Below are 18,183 nucleotides of genomic sequence, written 5' to 3' on the forward strand. Positions count from 1 at the left end.
AGATGGACTTTGTTGAAATCTCTTAAGTGAATTAATGTCTCCATTTCCCAAGTACTGAGGACCAAGTTTGCAAAGGCCGGGGCCATTTTCGACCCCATCGCCATGGGCAAGATAAGCAAATGAAGAAAAAATTCCCAGTTCTGATACTTACCTTAGGGCAAAGCAATGGACTGACTACAGACCATTGTATATGAAAACAAAGGGATTAAAAATGTCACAGGCTGCTGTTCTTTTTCTACTGACCACATCACTGATATGGCTTGCATGGTAAGGAGACCAGATACGCTCTATGGAGTCCAGAGCTCTGGAGGTCAGGCCACTTTAACAGATGTCAGAGCTTTGGAGGTCAGGCCACATTAACAGATGTCAGAGCTCTTGAGGTCAGGCCACATTAATAGATGTCAGAGCTCTGGAGGTCAGGCCATATTAACAGATGTCTATCTTCAACTAATTTTCTTGACATTTCTTCTTAGTGCTGCACCTGAGAGGTGTTTGGTGGTACTGCAGCAGTGATCCTTATGATAAACATCTACAATAACAAGGTTTAGCAACAAATTCCCTGGTATGTGGAAGAGGAGTGTGGAAATTAGCAAACATCCCAGGTTTCATCCTTTTGGGGGGGTTGTTGTCTTTGGCTGCTGCAGGGTCTCTGACAGACTCTCTTGCTGCTTGTGGCTGGCTGCAAGCTTTAAAAGGCTGCTCAAACTTCACACTTTGCATCTCCATCCTTAAAGACTATGCAGCTCTCCTTCATGTCAAACAGTTGGCAGACAGAAAAGACATCCCATCCTCTCTCATTGTTACTCTTAAAAGTCAGATATCTACCTTCCAGTCAACTACCGTTAGACAAAGGGGTATTAAACAACTGCTGCCTGACAGTAACCAACATACAGGTAATATATGTATCCCACCTTAGCATAAAGCAGGATGCTACTGTCCTAAGAGTCGATGCTACCAAACTCTGACCTGGGTGACTAGCAGCATACCACACACCCACAATTATCCAGGATCTTGTGGTTCTGCAACATGAAAACTAAAAACTCATTTCAATTGAATATTTGGAAACTTCACCAGTATCCAGTGAAGTGTGTATTACAGTCAACAATATGCAAAACTTAAAATTAAGCATGTCCTCTCAGTTCCACCTCCAACAGATCCAAGCATATGGACTGCTTAACTAGAAATGGTCAGTCAACAAGTGAAGCTGGTTTTAACACAAGTAGCCAAGGTCAGAAGAAGGCAGATGCAGGGGTGCTAGCCCAAGCAGACCAACTAAACTGAGGACATGCACTTCCTATAACACATACAAGCCAGTCACAGGATATTTCTTCCAAGTGAGGAAAACAAACCACATTGAGCTGCAGTTCTGGAAGATCAAAGTACTGCACATATTTCAAGGTGAAGCAATTAAAGTCCACATGCTCAATTATCCTTCTGAAATGCTGTCAGAAATCATATCACAATGAAGAGATGGCATGCTCCTTCCTGTGAGGGACGACTTGGACAACATCAAGATTCTAGCAATTTGCTGGCAATCTGTGTCTTTCAAGTCGGACTTCTCTTCTTCAAATGGAAAAAACATTAGCATTAGAAAGGGCTTCATACCATGTTCATAGGTTCATAGGTTCATACTAGGCTATCTGCCCGAGGGCATTTACAAGCCTAGCCCATCGTTTTGTGGCTTACGCCACCCCTTTAGTATGGGGAACTATACCCATTATTTTGCTGTGCCTCTGTCGAGCAGTGACACTGAGGTAATCCCTGGGGTATATCTGCGATCTCCCATCCATTGGTCAAGATTTCTCTTGAACAAGGCCAGCGAGGTGCTCTGCCTCACATGTACCGGGATTTTGTTCCACAGCATAGGGAGTCTTTGGGTGATGAATCTATCCCTCCAGCACGTCCTATTAATAGCCGTGTCGAGGTTTAAGTCTCCCGCCCTTGTGGCTCTGATGGATCTAGATTTTTTGAGGTGAAGCATATTCAACAAATCTGGGTTTGACATGGCCTTGTATGTTAGGCAAAGGTCACCTCTGAGCAAGCGGTAGGCGACTGAATAGAGCTGGAGTTCTTTCAGTCGGGCAGCATAGGACAGATTTTTGAGACCCTTTATCCTTTTGGTGAGGAACTTTTGTGGCCTCTCCAGCTGCTGCAAGTGTCGGGTCAGATACATTCGAATGGGGCATTGTACTCGATCATTGGTCTGATGAGTGATGAGTAAAGGGAGACTATGACCTCCCTTGATCTAGATGAGAATCCCTTCATGATAAGGTGGGCAATGTAGAAGGTCTTCCTAACTACTTTAGCTACATGGGTGTCGAATGACAGACTACTATCAACCTGGGTCCCCAGGTCCCTGATAACTTCTTCTGTGCTCAGTGGATTGCCACCTATTTGGTAGCTAGGGGTAACCTTGTTTTTCCCGAAGGGTATGACTATGCATTTTTTGGCATTTAACTTTAGGCCGTGGCTCTGGCACCAGTTATCCGTTTCTGTGAGACCCTTCTGAAGGATATCTGTGTCAGATGTGTTTTCTACTATGGCGCCCAGTTTGCAGTCATCTGCAAACTTTGTCAGCCATAACCCTCCTGTGTTTGCTTGTGCTTCGGAAAAGTAGATGCCAAACAAGAGTGGGCCCAGGACTGAGCCCTGTGGGACACCACTTGTGACAGGCTTTGAGTCTGACATGGTGCCAGCAACTCTGACCCTGTGGGTTCTGTCACTCAGCCAGTTTGCAACCCATCTTGTGATGTATGGGTTAACATTTAAGCTGATGAGTTTTTCAATGATACCCGAGTGGGGTATTGTATCGAAGGCCTTAGCCAGATCGAGGTAGGCTGTATGGACTGCCTTTCCCTCATCAATGGCTTTGGTGACGGTTTCGAAAAAGTCAACCAAGTTTAAAAGGCATGATCTGCCTTTGACAAAGCCAAACTGGGTTGGATCCAAAGTCTGCAAATTCCCTATGTCTTTATTTATGAGATCCATGTATAGAGAAAAGACCAGGTTATGCTCTGTTACGAAATGAGATGGCCCTTTGGGTGGTTAACTTTTCAACTAATCCAGTCTAGGTTTTGGTGAGCTCAAAGAACACTGATACAAAAGAGTACAAGGGTGAGATCACTGAAGGGGTGGAATATCTCAAACAAACAATGGTCATTTCCTTGTGATGTGAAAAAGCCTCCAACAATTCTCCATAAGGACTTCAAGAGAAAGCAGCAGCAAACACATCAAGGAGCTCCGATACCTGTTCTGAGACAGAACTAGGACCACAGAGCCCCCTTCCACATACCTTCTCGACCTTTAAAAATCACTAGGGTTACTAAATTAATAGTGGTGAACAGCGCCAGTGTCACAGTGTGCTGAAAAGGTCAAGAGGCCAGTTCTTCTCAAATTCTTCTTCTTTTGGCTTTTTCCCGGTTAGGGGTCGCCACAGCGGATCACTTGTCTGCTCATGATTGGCAGTGGAGTTTTACAGTGTCGAGTTGCCAGCCCGGCACCCAACCTTCCCACAGAAGACACACACACACACGCATGCACACCTAGGGCCCATTTAGAGTGTCCAATCCACCTGCAGCATGTCTTTTGGATGTGGGAGGAAACCCACGCAACCACAGGGAGGTCATGCAGACTCCGCACAGAAGGCACCTCAGCCGAGGATCGAACCGGAGAACCTCTTGGTGTGAGGCGATAATGCTAACTACTGGACTTATTACCCACCCACACTGACAGTGTTTTTAGTGAATCATCTTCTGGCTTCAAAAACAAAAAGGATGAAGCATCTACAAAGGATCAGCAAGGCTAAGTGAAGACTTGTTCTTGCTTCCACACAAGCCTCTCAACCAACCTCTAAGCACAATATCTGGACAAAGACAAAAATAATGAGGGGGGGGGGCAGATTTTAAATATTACGCTCATAAATTTAGAAAGTTGCAAAACATGCTCTTCTAGCATCAGCACATATTTTCTGAAGGATATAAAATCTGAAACTCAAATGTCTGTCATTTAGTAATGTCAACCCTCAATGATTTAACAGAAAACCAAAAATGTTATGAAAAACAGTCGAAAAATATGAGGCACAAATCTAGACATTCTGTGAAAGTCTGGGCATTGCTCCCAAACCAATGTCACCTCTCGGATGAGTAGTCCTCAGCTGAAACCATTCTTCCTTCACATGAGAAAACTGGCAAGAAGTTGCCAGCAATTACATAAATCATCTGTGGAGTCTCTTTCCCTTACTGATAATGCCAATCAGGCACAGGATGCATAGAGTTCAGCATTCCTTCAGGGAAACCATACTCTGGCTACACTCGCACTTGAACAGGCTTTCGACCAGGATGAAAACAGCAATATGAGAATGGACAAACTGTGAAAGTAAATGTGTAAACTGCAAAAATATGAAAAGGCCAAAGAGAATTCAGTACCACACACAACCATTTTGAGAAATTTTCTTGAACTTTCAGGAAAAACAAAACACTTATTAAAGATAATATCAAGCAGAAAAGTGCCTGGGCTCAATTCTTCCAAAGGTGGAAGAGAATTAAGGCCGGGAGATTTCGCTCCTCTTTTGTAAAGGCAGTTTTCTAAACTGCCAGCAATGGCACATCTCCAGTGGTATCAGAGACGAAATAAGCTGACAAACTCCCTGAACAGTTCTGTCCGCTTGTTGGAAAACAGTTCGTTAAGGAACTGCTCTGAGAACAGACAGACTGAAAACAAATTACGCTAGTAAGAATTAAAACCAAAGATACATAAATCAGTAAAATTCCTGGCTCAGGCAGGCAGTAAACTTAAAAGCTCGATCTAGTTCTCAAATGATAGGTCTGTTTTTTTTTTTGTTTTTTGTTTTGGCTAGGGTGAGTTATCTTAACTTTTAAACTTTACATGATGCAAATGAGAAAGCAGCATTCATTTTTAGGTGCAGAAATCTCAACACATATACATTCAATGCAAGTTCATAATGCACCTACGGTCCTTTTACACTAACCTGCACCCTCCATGTGTTTAACACCAAAAGTATAGAAATTAATAGCCACTGCAAAAGAAACAAGCTCCTCATTGCTTAAAAGCAGTTAAACTGTAGCAAGGACTTCATGTACCAAACTATATATCTGCTTTTAAGATTACCACCTCGAAACATAATGAGAATTACAGTTACTCGACAGGGCTTTTGGTATACAGTGGTATACATTCATGACAAATATTACATATGCCTGCACTGTGATTTTAGAAAACAGGACAAAACATTCAACACAAATGAAGCAAAGCTAAGTTTCACATAAGCAAAAGTTAAATCATGTGTATTTCTCAAGTTTCTTCTGCAACACGTCCATGCTAATACAGGACTACCATCTTCTCTAGCCTCTACAAATCTATCCAAAGTGCAAGAGACACAGACCTTTTGGTCGGTAAGCGAGTACATGTTCCCAATAATCTGGGCAGCCATTTTCCTGGTGTCAGTAGAGCGATCCAAGAAGGCCCGCTGAACAATTGGCATAATTAATGCCAAAGATGGAGCATCAATGAAGTGGACAAACTTGGTCTCCAACAGAGTCTGCAGACATTTCTGCGTCTTCCTAGATGGATCGGTGAGGGCATCAAGCAGGATTGGTGTGATGGCTGCGAAGAAAGAAGAGTGCATCACTACAGCACTAAAGACATCACCGACACTGCAATACTTATAACCTAAACTTCAGTTATGTACGGTTATTGAAGGAAAACAAAATAAACCAACCATAAGCAACAATTGTGGTAAGGGTTGACAGTCAAACAGGAAAAAATGCAGTGATAGTGAGGCATGCAAAAACTGAGGAATGAAAAAAGAGAGAAAGACAACGGGGTTAAGTGGAGCCTTCAAAAGGTGAAAAAATAAAGAGAAAAGGTATTTAGTGTTAGAAAGCATTCAAGAGACCACAAAGCAGTAGAAGACAGAGTAAAAAATATGCAATTTGAGGATAAGAAGTATTCACAAATCACTGTAAACACACTCAGACAGAATGTACAGATAAAGTAATTTACACTAACTAGGTGAATTCAAAGACAGGTAGAGATATGCACAAAGCATTGAAGCTAGCAACATGGAAGTATTTACCCAAAATCTCAGGGTTCCTGATGACAGATCCAATTTGTCTTAAAGCTTGCTGCCCTGCTTTCTGTACCTTGACATGCGAGTCCGTAAGCACCTCTGTGAGCTTTGGAACAATATTTGGCAAACAAGAGGACAGTTGTTTTGGGGCACAATATGCCATGGCGCCCAGCAGCTCTACAGAACCTAGAACCCAAAAACAAAGACTCAATCATTCCTATTTCATATTACATGAATGTGTTTGCACAATGAACTCACTTGTAGCATTTAAGTTAATGTGCTTTAAAGCTCACAACATACCGAGGTTAGATCTGCTATCCGGCTACAACACCCACTACACATTATGACGTCACTTCAGCAGCACACGCTCCTTGCTCTCCTTTCCTCATTAGAAAATGTAACCATAAATGCTCTGCAAATGTGACAATGTTATGTATGTACATACAGCAAACACAGATCTTCAGAAACCTCTTGTTCAGCAGGTCCTTTATTCTTCTTAGTACCCAACCATAAGAGGCACTCCTCGGTGATGTACTAACAAGCTCCTTCACCAGGGGCCCTTTCCCAGAATCAGTGTGTTCCCACTACAACAGGGCACTCCTCGGTAATGTACTAACAGCTCCTTCATGAGGGGCCCTTTCCCAGAATTAGTGCATTCCCACTACAACAGGGCACTCCTCGGTGATTTTGTACTAACAGCTCCTTCACCAGGGGCCCTTTCCCAGAATTAGTGCGTTCCCACAACAAGAGGGCACTCCTCGGTGATGTACTAACAGCTCTTTCACCAGGGGCCCTTTCCCAGAATTAGTGTGTTCCCACTACAAGAGGGCACTCGGTGATGCACTAACAAGCTCCTTCATGAGGGGCCCTTACCCAGAATTAGTGCGTTCCCACTACAAGAGGGCACTTCTCGGTGATATTGTACTAACAGCTCCTTCACCAGGGGCCCTTTCCTAGAATTAGTGCATTCCCACTATGAGGGGGCACTCCTTGGTGATGCTGATGTTGAACTTGCAGCTCTTTCACAAGGGGGCCTTTCTAAACATCAATGGTTTCTCAACTGCTCCAATAATGGAATGGTTCAGGGAGCACTATATCTCTTTCTTCCTAGCTATTCCTATGGTAATATCCAAAGGAGAGAGACCAATGAGCCAAGGGAGTGGCTCCAAGGACCACAAATACATAGAGGTACCAGTTCTTCCTCATATTCAATGGTGACGCTGGGTGAGAAGGCAGGACTTCCAAGTGTTGTGCTCCCAAAAATAAATAGCTACGACTCAGAGTCCTCTACATTACTCTCCTCAAACATGCTTTCAGTTACAAGTCCCTTCTTCCTCTTGGACAGTCTTAAGCACTAATTCAACAAAGGGAGAATTAATTATAACAGAAGGCCATGAAGTACAGCCCTGATAAGGGCCACTCTGGCTCTGAATATATTCTAAAGATTGGTGAACATGCGTTTTGATCTGAGGTAGTTCTGGATTGAGACATGCTTTCAACCTTCTACAGAATCACTGTCTAGCAATGTGGAATTGCACTAACCTAGGAAGGTGTTTATCCACTTTTTCTTTTAACAGTAAGAAATGAACTCAGCCAATTAAACTGACAAAACTCTGCTCAGCAGTTGGCATACTTGCTCTGTCTTGTGCAAGAAGATGGAGAAAAAAATTGTTTTGCCGACCACACAAACGTCAAGTCAGATCACCCAAGCATACACCAAAAAACAAAGGTATTCAGATGTGCTTCTCTTGTGTCTTATCTGAAATATAGTCACTTAAACTGATTCCCTGAATCATCATAAAATCTCAAAATACCAGAGAAAAGAAATTGGGTTTGTGCAGCACGCAGCTGTCTCTTTTGATGAAAAATTATGAAAGGATGCCGACACCAAAAAGCCTGCTAGAACTTCAAAATTCTACAAGGCAAAACGATGACCACAAAAAACAAAGTTTTCATGCAAAAATACAAACCTCTAAAAAGTTGAAGGGTGCACATATCAGACTTCAGCACAGACTTGCATCCTATCATTGGACTACAGCTCTCATAGGGGTTCCTTCAGTGCTGTTTTGGGGCTACAGTTCTAACGGGGTTGCCTCAGTTCCATCCTGGATGTGTTTGATTACATATACAAACTTGGACTGCTTTCCTTTTGTCAAAAGAACTTAAGAATCTCTTTTAACACACCAGACTGGACTATGACCATTTGCTAAGAAGCCCACCATGTAGTCTCAGGGAAATGAAAAGGTCTCAGTGAGTCAGAAGTGGAGCAATACAGTCTGCAACAGAGGATGGAGCACGCAGTTAGACATTTTCCTTCAGTCATCTTTTGACACTACCTTTGTACCATAAGACAATACCTAAAATGAGGAAAAAGTTTCAAGAAATCATGCAAAAGGCTGTACGATGAGAAAAGGAGATCTGCTGGCAAAAACACAAACAACCTTGGAGGTGGACCATAACACAGGTAAAAGACCAATCTCTGGTCAACAACTCCACTGGGTATGGCAAACGTTTAGCCCAAGGCAGAACCTGTGAAACAGAATCATACCTCCTACAGCACCACATCAAGACATTTTCCATACGACTTTCTGATGCTCAGTCGACTGGTTTCTTACAAGACTCAAATCAAATCATCTGATAGCCTTTCCTTCAAAAGGATCCAGCTTAAAAGATCCAAGCCTTCATCCTCAGTGTTCTTAGGCTTGGGTGCACCACTGCATTTCCTTGCTGTGAGGTAAGAGAAAATAGTTGTGTAAAATCTTACCATAACCATAGATGTCCTTTTCCATATTGCAGTATTCTTAGTGAGGGATTTTCTGCCTCAGGCGACCCGTAAGTTGGCTCCTATACAAAAGCTTAAGCCTGGTTGCTGTAGGTGCATGGGACGTCACATGTAGGGCCATAAACCAGGGAGCATAAATGTAACATCTGCATGCACAGACATCATAACTTAAATGCCCAGTCGGACAGTCCAGTAGAGAGAGCCAAATGATGTCCACAAGAGGTGCAAAGTGCCATTTTGCTAGCTAGTCTATTAGTCTGGGGGTGGCTGAGCATGCACTTTACACAGTTCCAAAGGAATAAAGGGGGATAAGTGTGGGGGGGGGGTACTGCAAAATGGAAAAGGAGGACAGCTATGGTTATGGTAAAATTTTACACAACTATTCTATGTCCTTCTACTTCTATATTGCAGTATTCTTAGTGTGGGAGAGTGCCACAGCTTAGAACGAAGGAAGGGTGGAGGAAGAGGTAACAGATTCCAGAAAGCCCTGCAGGATTGCCCTACCAAACCCTGCCCTGGCTCATGAGACATGGTCCAATTTGCAGTGTCTGGTAAAAGTGTGTATGATGGACCAGGTGGCTGCCTCCAGAATGGAGGCGGTGTCCAGGCCTTTGAGGAATGCTTTGGAGGATGCCATGGCCCTGGTAGAATGAGCTCTTACTCCCTGTAGCAGGTTCTTGCTGTGGTGGGAGTAGCAGAAGCAAAGAGTTTTCCTGATCCAGCAGGAAATGGTTTGTTTGGAGACTGCCTTGGCCAGGGCTCTGGGGTGGAAGGATACAAAGTTTGTTGGATTTTCTGATGGACTTAGTTTTGTCTAAATAAAAAGTACAGTTGTGTACACTTCCCATAAATGTGGATGTTCAAGTGTATTGACTGTTGCAGTCATCACCTGTGGGTTATCCCTGCTGTGGTAGCCCTTGGCCGGCAAGAATACCAGAGTCAATGTTTTTTTGCATTGACTGCTGTCGACTACTGCCTGACATCAGGTTATCAGTGCTATAAAGGGAGGCAGCCGATGCCATTACATCAGTTTTTCTTGCCCTAACCAGTCAGAGGCCCAAGTAAATATGGTAAAGGTGGCCCTCGTGGCTAAAAGCCACCATCAGAGACTTATGTCTCCCTAAAGAATGAAGATATAAGGGGGAAGGAGGGTGGGAAACCAGGACTGCAACAGTGAATACACTCGGAACATCTACATTTATGGTAAGTGTACACAAAGAGTGGCGTACAGCAACGGTGGTCCCTCTCCACAAAGGTGGTGCCTCAACGGATCCTGGAAACTATCGCCCCATAAGCCTGACTAGCTTGGTCTACAAAGCTATGGAAAGGATCATCATGGACCTTATAAATAAAGATACTGGGGACCTACAGACACTGGATCCTACAAAGTTCGGCTTTGTTAAGGACAGATCCTGCCTCTTAAACCTGGTTGATTTCTTTGAAACAGTCACCAAGGCCATTGACGAGGGGAAGGTGGTCCACACAGCCTACCTGGACCTCGCAAAAGCCTTCGATACAATACCCCACTTGGGCATTATAGTTAAGCTCACCAGCTTAAATATAAACCCCTATGCCACTAGATGGGTTGCAAACTGGCTCATGGTCAGAACCCACATAGTTAGAATTGCTGGAGCCATGTCAGACTCCAAACCAGTTACAAGTGGCATCCCACAAGGCTCAGTCCTGGGACCTCTCTTGTTCGGTATATATTTCTCAGAGGTACAGGCCAACACGGAAGGACTGTGGCTGACCAAGTTAGCAGATGACTGCAAACTGGGCGCCATATTCGACTCTCCAGCCGACACAAGCATCCTCCAAAAAGGCCTCATAGAAACAGACAACTGGTGCCAGAGCCATGGCCTCAAGCTAAACGCCAAAAAGTGTACAGTCATCCCCTTTGGCAAAAACGAAGTGCCCACAAATTACCACATAAGTGGTAATCCATTAAGTACGAAGTAGTAATTAGGGACCTGGGGACCCAAGTTGATAGCAATCTCTCATTTGACAACCACGTGGCCAAAGTGGTTAGAAAAACATTTTATATAGCCCACCTAATCATGAAGGAATTCACATCTAGATCAGGGGAGGTCACTCATCAGGCCCATAATTGAGTACAATGCCCCTTTTGGGATGTCCCTTACCAGACAACTGCAGCAACTGGAAAGACCCCAAAAGTACCTCACCAAGAGGATCAAAGGGCTCAAACAGATGCCATATGCTGCCCGGTTAAAGAAACTCCAGCTCTACCCAGTGGCATACCGCCTGCTCAGAGGCGATCTGTGCCTGACGTATAAAGCCATGTCCAACCCGGAATTAATGGACATGCTGCACCTCAGAAAATCCAAATCCCATCGAGCTATGCGATCGAGAGACTTGAACCTCAGCACTGAAATAAATAGGACATGCTGGAGGGACAGATTCATAACCCAGAGGCTCCCTTCACTCTGGAATAAAATCCCAGTCCAGGTTAGGCAGAGTCCCTCATTTCCTCTGTTCAAGAGGAATCTTGATGAGTGGGTGGGAGATCGTAGGTTTACCCCGGGTTTCACTTCTGTGTCACTGTTAGACAGAGGCACAGTATACTAACCTCGAAAAAGGGCATAGCAAAATTAATTTAAAATGGGTGGCGAAAGCCAAACACACTCTGGCTAGGCTTATAAATGCCCTAGGGCAGATAGCCTAGTATGAACCTATGAACTGTACTATGTTCTTCGCATTTCACTGCTGCAGTCATCACCTGTGGGCGGATTCCCAAAGCTGAGGAAAAGGGTGGTAGGATTAGTAAGAGACCTAGGAATGGGTCAGCATGCCCTGCACAACTGCAGAGGCAAACCCTGCACTAGCTTTAGAAAACAGAGGTGGGTGGTAATGCTTGGTAAAGGTACGGACAAAAGTCCAGGTGGCAGCTTCCAGGATGTCCCTGGTGGGAACACCTCTGAGGAATGCTGTGGAAGTGGAGGCTGCCCTAGTGGAATGGGTTCGAATAGCATTAAGGGGGGGGGGGGTTCCCATGCAATCTATAGTAGAAATGGATAAAGTGTGATATCTATTTGGAAATGGGTTTCCCCTCTGCCCCTGGGGAAAAGCTGATAAGTAGCTGGTCTGTTTTCCTGAAGGGTTTAATAGGGTCCAGATAGTATCTGAGCTGTCCGTGCACATCTAGTGAGTGCAGAATTCTTTCCCCCTTGTTTTGAGAGTTAGGAAAGAAGGTGGGTAGATATATGGCCTGGTTGAGAGTTACATTAGATACCACCTTGGGCATAAAGGAGGGATTTAGTCCTCAGGAAGACCCTGTCTGCATGGAAGATGATGAAGGGCTCAATGGCCATCAGTGTCTGAAGTTCTGAAACTCTTCTGGCTAAGGTGATAGTTAGGAGAAAAGCAGTCTTCCAGGAGAGGTATCTTAGTTCTGCTGAAGCAGCAGGTTTGAATGGTGGCAAAGTTAGTTCTTCCAAAACATAATTCAGGTCCCAGGCTGGAGTGGGTGGCATTCTGGGAGGACTGATATTAGAAGCCCCTCTGAGGAATTGTTTAATCAAAGGATGGGAGAATGGGCTGTTCTGTAACAAACTGAGCTGAAATGGCTGATGGGTGGATTTTAATAGAGGAGAAGGACAGTCCACAATTAAGTAGCTCTGCTAGGTAGTCCAGGATATGAGGGATGGAAAGTTGTGAGTTATTGCCCCCTCTGGACTGGCTTCCAAGAGCAGAATCTTTTCCATTTTCCTGCATAAGATTTTCTGGTGCTGGGCCTTCTGGCCTCTGTGATAATGTCTAGGATATGTTTGCTTAACAGGGGCCCCTTGTTTGCCTTATTAGCCATGCTGATAGCTTGAGAGTCTGCAAGTCTAGGTGCAGCATCTCCCCCCACCTGAGTTAAGAGGTCTGAGATCAGGAGGAAGCTGCCTGGGAGGCTGTAAGGTCAGGCTGCGCAGTAAGGGGTACCAATGTTGTCTGGGCCAATCTGGAGCAATGAAGATGCCCTCTGGTCTCTCCTCCCTTATTTTGATCAGTACCTAGGGAATAAGAGGCAGAGGAGGGAATGCGTACACAAAGAGGGTGTTCCAGGGAAAGGTCAAGGTATCCACCTTTCACGCTAGGTGGCGATACTCCCTGGTACAGAATTTTTTCAGCTGATGGTTGAGGTGTGAAGCAAAGAGATCCACCTCCGGAGTCCCCCACGCCTGAGTGATTTGCAAAAAGATTTTTCTGTGGAGCTGCCATTCGTGGGGGTTCAGTAAGTTTCTGCTCAAGTGGTCTGCCAGGTTTTGTTGATCTCTGGTAGGTAATTGGGCTATCAGGTGTATCACCACAGAAGAGGCTGTCAACCAGAGGTTCATGGCTAGCCTGCACAGAGGGTAAGATTTGGTCCCTCCCAGTTTGTTGATGTACCACATTACTGTGGTGTTGTCTGTTTTGATAAGGTGAACCCCTGGCCTGAGATGGAGTTTGAAGGATGTCAGTGCCTTTTGTACTGCCATAATTTCCTTCTGGTTGATGTGTAAGGGAAGGTGCTGGGCATCCCAAAGACCTTGGGTGCACATGCCTTCTAGGTGAGCGCATCAAGCTATGTCTGAGGCGTCGGTGGTAATGGTCTGCCCAGTTGGGTGGTGGGTGAAGAAAAGACCCTTGTTCTGGGCACAGGCCCCTGCCCACCAGAGAAACTCAGCTCTTATACAGGGGATCAGAGGGAGAGGGGTCTCCAGAGGTTGAGAATGCTGACACCAAAGACTCTTTAGGTACCACTGAAGTTTTCTCATGTGAAGCCTGGGCAGAGGAATCGGAAGGATGCAAGATGCCAAGTACCCCAATGCTTGCAAGAACACCCTCGCAGTGAGGTGACTTCTGGAAGCCAGCTCTGCTTTTCTGGGGATAGGAAGGCCATTTGGGATGCTGTGTCCAGCAGTGCTCCCAAGAAAATTATCTTCCTGGAGGGTGTTTGCCTTGATTTCTTCTTGTTGATGGTGTACCCTAAGGAGGTTTGGAGGGTTTTGACAAGGAGAAGGTCCTTGAGGAGCTTTTCTTTGCAATCTGCCTGAATGAAGCAGTCATCCAGGTAAGGGTAAATTTGTATATTTATCTGTCTGCAAAAGGTTATGGCCAGGGCTAAGCATTTGGTGAATACTCTGGGAGCAGCAGATAAGCCAAAGGGTAGTGCAGAGAACTGAAAGTGTTGTGAGCCTGCTCTGAAGCGAAGGGATTTCCTGCAGGATTTCCTTATGGAAATGTGGAGGTAGGCATCTTTTAGATCCAGCGCAACTAACCAGGCATTTTTGGTTAGCAAAGGCAGCAGCAGCTGCTGCAAAGTTAGCATTATGAATTTGGGGAGGACCAGGAAGGTGTTTAGAATGGATAAATCCAGGATGGGGCACCAAGTGCCCTCTTTTCTGGGAACAAGGAATAGTCTGGAATAAAAGCCTTTGCTTGTTTGATCTGAGGGGGCAGGTTCTACTACCCCTTGAGACACTAGGTTTGGACTCGTTTCACTGCCTCTGCCCACTGACCTGGAGGTAAATCTGGATACCCTCTTGGAATTGGGAGTTCGTTGGAGGAGAATTTGTATCCCTGAAAAATTATCTTTAAGAATACCCACTGGTCCTTTGTTACAGAAAGCCAATTTGCTTTGCAGAGGGAGAGTCTTCTTCCTAGTTTTTGGTGAGTGGAAAGAGAGCAGAGGGGGGAGAGGGAGTCATTGAGAGTTTTTGCCATAGAAGGATGGCTTAGAACTCCCTGCCTTTGGAGCGGCCGTGATCCACTCTTTGGTTCTCTGCTATACCTGGGATAGGAGGCTGGGTGGTCTGTCCCTGCGGGACTTACCTTGCCCCTGTCTGCTAGGTGCAGGAAAGGACCAGTGTTTTGAGGGAAAATTCCTGGTGAACCTAGGAGGTTGTACCTGAAGGAAATCTATTACTGTTTGCATAGATTTTGTTTGTCTTCTATCTTTTTAAGCACTTCTGCTTTTACTCCAAACAAGCGGTCCTTATCCAAGGGTGCATCAAGAAATTTAGATTTGACATGACCATGGAGAGGTTGTTCCTTCAACCATGCACGTCTCCTAATGACAGATCCTGACACTGCTGCCCTGAATGAGGCTTCTAGGGCATCATATCCACAGTGTAAAGAGTGTTTAGCTAATTGACAAGTAGAGTGCAGTACATCTGCAAACTCGTTCGAACTGGCACAGAATGAAAACATTGAAATCTTTTGTTTTAATAGTTCCAAAGTGTGGTGTTGATGTTTTAACATATGGAACCGACAGTTGAGTGCTCTGATAGCCAAGGTTGCAGAGGTGTATACTTTTTTACCCCATCTGTCCAGAGCTCTGGAGTCCTTGTCAGAAGGAATAGGATTCTTTGCAGAAATAGCCTTGCTGCTTTTGGCCCCTGTGTAATGACCTCCGGGTATGCAGCAGGATTTCTGTACAGGTATTTTTGAGAATCCGGTACTCTAACACTGGTCAGGTTTTTTGGGAGCAGGCGGGAGGGTGTCAGGAGTTGAGCTGGATTCATGGTAGACATCATCAACCACCTCTAAGACTGGAGGGATGGCCAAGGGTCTGTGCTGGGGCAGGACTAGACACTCTCTTAGTCTTTTCTTAGACTGAGGAAGCCCTGGGATTCCTAGTGGAAATGTTCCCTGAGGGTGTGAAGGGTTTCCCCAAAGGAAATATCTTCTGGTGTGGAGGCAGAAGGAATTGATTCTCTCTGCATCTGAATCCTCATAAGCAGTCAGTGGTTGTTCCTCTTCAAAATCTGAATAATCAGACTCCTCAAAATCCTGTTCTGTTAGTATTTCAGGAGATAGGTCTCTCTTCCTTTTAGAAGATGTGGCCTGACTACTCCTGATAAGGGTGATAAGATCCTGTGTCATTTTAAGCATTTGAGCTTGGGGGTGGACGAGCAGGGGTAAAATGGTGGCTAGAGGTAGTTTTCCTAGGAGTGGCCTTGCCTCTAAGTCTAAAAGTATCCAACGATCCGAGAGAAACATTAGTCAGAGAAGACATCGTTTTTGTCTAGATTTGGTAGTGTGAAAAACCTCCTCAGAAGCCGGTGCCTGCGTCGCTGCTCTGGACCCAACCAATGCAGAGACAACCAAAGGCTCAGAAATTGAAGATTTCTGCAGCATACCGGACTCCGAAAGGGTCTCAGTAGAGGCCTGCGAAGGTATCGAATCGGACATCAGGGGCTGTGAAGGCGCCTCACTGAATTTCGTAGAACTGATGACCTGTTTAGTGGTAGAGTCGTTGGAAGGATTAGCCTTGTGTGGTCTGTCTCTATCGTTATCCTTACATTTTTTCAGAATGCCTACGGATTGTTGGTTGACAGATGCCATTTCACAACAAAAATACCTGGCTACAATAAGAGCTCCATGTCAAATAGTTCTTGCGTTATAAGAGGGCACAGACCAGCAATGGGGGAATTCGTGGTCTGGGCCTAAACAAGTGATGCAGTATGAATGGAAGTCTCTCTGTGGTATTTGCTTTCCACAGGCGAGACAACTGTTAACTTTTTCAGACACTGGTTAGTGCAAGAAAAAAGATCTCCAACAGGGCACTTAGCTTTAGACGTTTTCAGATGTAATTCAAACTCTGGTAGCGACCGACCAGCACACTTGCAAACTGCTTCTGGTACGGACTCCATGGCAAGAAAGACTGATGTAATGGCATTTGCTGCATTCCTTTATAGCACTGATGACCTAACGTCAGGCAGCAAGCGATAGCAGCCGACACAGAAAAACACTGACTGTGTTATTCGGGCCGGCCGAGGGATACCACAGCAGGGATAACCCACAGGTGATGACTGCAACAGTGAAACACGAAGAACATCATTAGTTATCTGTGCACATCCAGGGAATGGATTATCTTCTCACGGTCATTAGTGGGAGAGGGGAAAAAGGTGGGTAGGTGACTGCATTGGTTTAAGGACAGTTCCTTGACCACCTTTGGCATAAACGAAGGGTTAGTGCGCACGGTCACCCTATCCTTGTGGAAGATGGTGTAGGGTGAGCAGGCCATCTGCTAACTCTGACACCCTTCTAGCTGAGGTAAAGGCCACGAGCAGTACAGTCTTCCATGTGCACATTAGGAGCGTTGCAGTACTAGCTAGTTCGAATGAAGGCAGTGCGAGATTTTCCAGGATGAAGTTTAGGTCCCAAGGAGGTGGGACAGGTTTTCTTGGTGGTCTGATGTGCAATGCCCCTTTCTGGAATAATTTAGCCTGGCTAGTAGAGGGGTTTCTAGTAGCAAGCAGGCACAAAGTGCAGATAGGTGGACTTTCACTGAAGAGTATGAAAGGGTAGTTTTTATAAGTTCACACACATAAGTAAGGACTAGAGGGGTATCCACCTGAAAGGGATCCTTGTGCCTATGGAGACATCACCTAGAGAATCTTTCCCATTTTGATGTGTAGGACCGCTTTGTAGTTGGTTTCCAGGCCTCCCTCAGGACTGAAACCACATCCTCAGAGTAGTGGTGTCTGAAGGAAATTAAAAGTTAATCACCCAGAGTGTTAGACCTAACATCTGTAAGTGAGGGTGAATGACAGATCCCTTCTGTTGTGTGAGTAGGTCCACCTTGTTGGGTAACCTGTGGTGACTGCCCTTGGCTAATGAGAGTAGTAGGGGGAACCAGTGCTGCCTTGGCCAATAGGGAGTCACCAGCAATATTTTTGGTTTGTCCTTCTTGATCTTCAGGACGACCTTTTGAATGCGAGGGAAGGGTGGAAATGCATACAGAAACCGTCCCTTCCATGGACTGCTGAACGCATCTACCCTCCAGGCAAGTGGAGAGTGATCCTTGGTGCAGAATTTCTTCAATTGTCTGTTCTGTGGGGATACAAACAAATCTACCTGAGGTGCGCCCCACCGGTGGACAATGTCCAGAAAAATGTCACTGTTCAGCATCCACTTGTGCTGCAGAGAAGATGCTCTGCTGAGAACATCCGCTTGTAGGTTGTCCTGTGAAGGAATGTATGCTGCCTGCAGGGATAACTTGTTTCTGGAGGTAAGGTCCCAAATTTGGATTATCGGCAAAGGAGGTAGGACTTGGTCCCTCCTTGTTTGTTGAGGTACCACAAGAATGTGGTATTGTCTGTGAAGATTTAAAGGGGGCCTGGTTGCAGGATTGGGAGGAAAGGCTTTCAGGGCTAAAAAGACCGCTGTCATTTCCCTCGCACATTGATATGTTTCTTTTGGAGGGTAGGATGCCAGGTCTCCTGTACCACAAAGCCCTTCATGGTAGCACCCCCTTCCCTAGGTCTGATGCATCTGTATGCATTTACTGAGTTGGGGTTGGGGGTTGAAGTGGAAGGCCTGGGTT

At 45.2% G+C, this 18,183-nt stretch overlaps 1 protein-coding gene across 1 annotated transcript in view; it reads right to left on the minus strand.

Moving 5' to 3' along the window:
* GCN1 (GCN1 activator of EIF2AK4) overlaps positions 1–18,183 on the minus strand; it is a gene marked incomplete in the record, with an annotated part of 2,100,248 nt that overhangs the window by 808,140 nt on the left and 1,273,925 nt on the right. The window contains 2 exon segments of the mRNA XM_044068902.1: positions 5,399–5,619; positions 6,092–6,271. Of these exon segments, the coding sequence (XP_043924837.1) occupies positions 5,399–5,619; positions 6,092–6,271 (401 nt within the window).

The sequence above is a fragment of the Protopterus annectens genome, chromosome 4.part0, assembly GCF_019279795.1.
Source record: "Protopterus annectens isolate FY-2018-M chromosome 4.part0, PAN1.0, whole genome shotgun sequence".
Taxonomy (NCBI): domain Eukaryota; kingdom Metazoa; phylum Chordata; order Ceratodontiformes; family Protopteridae; genus Protopterus; species Protopterus annectens.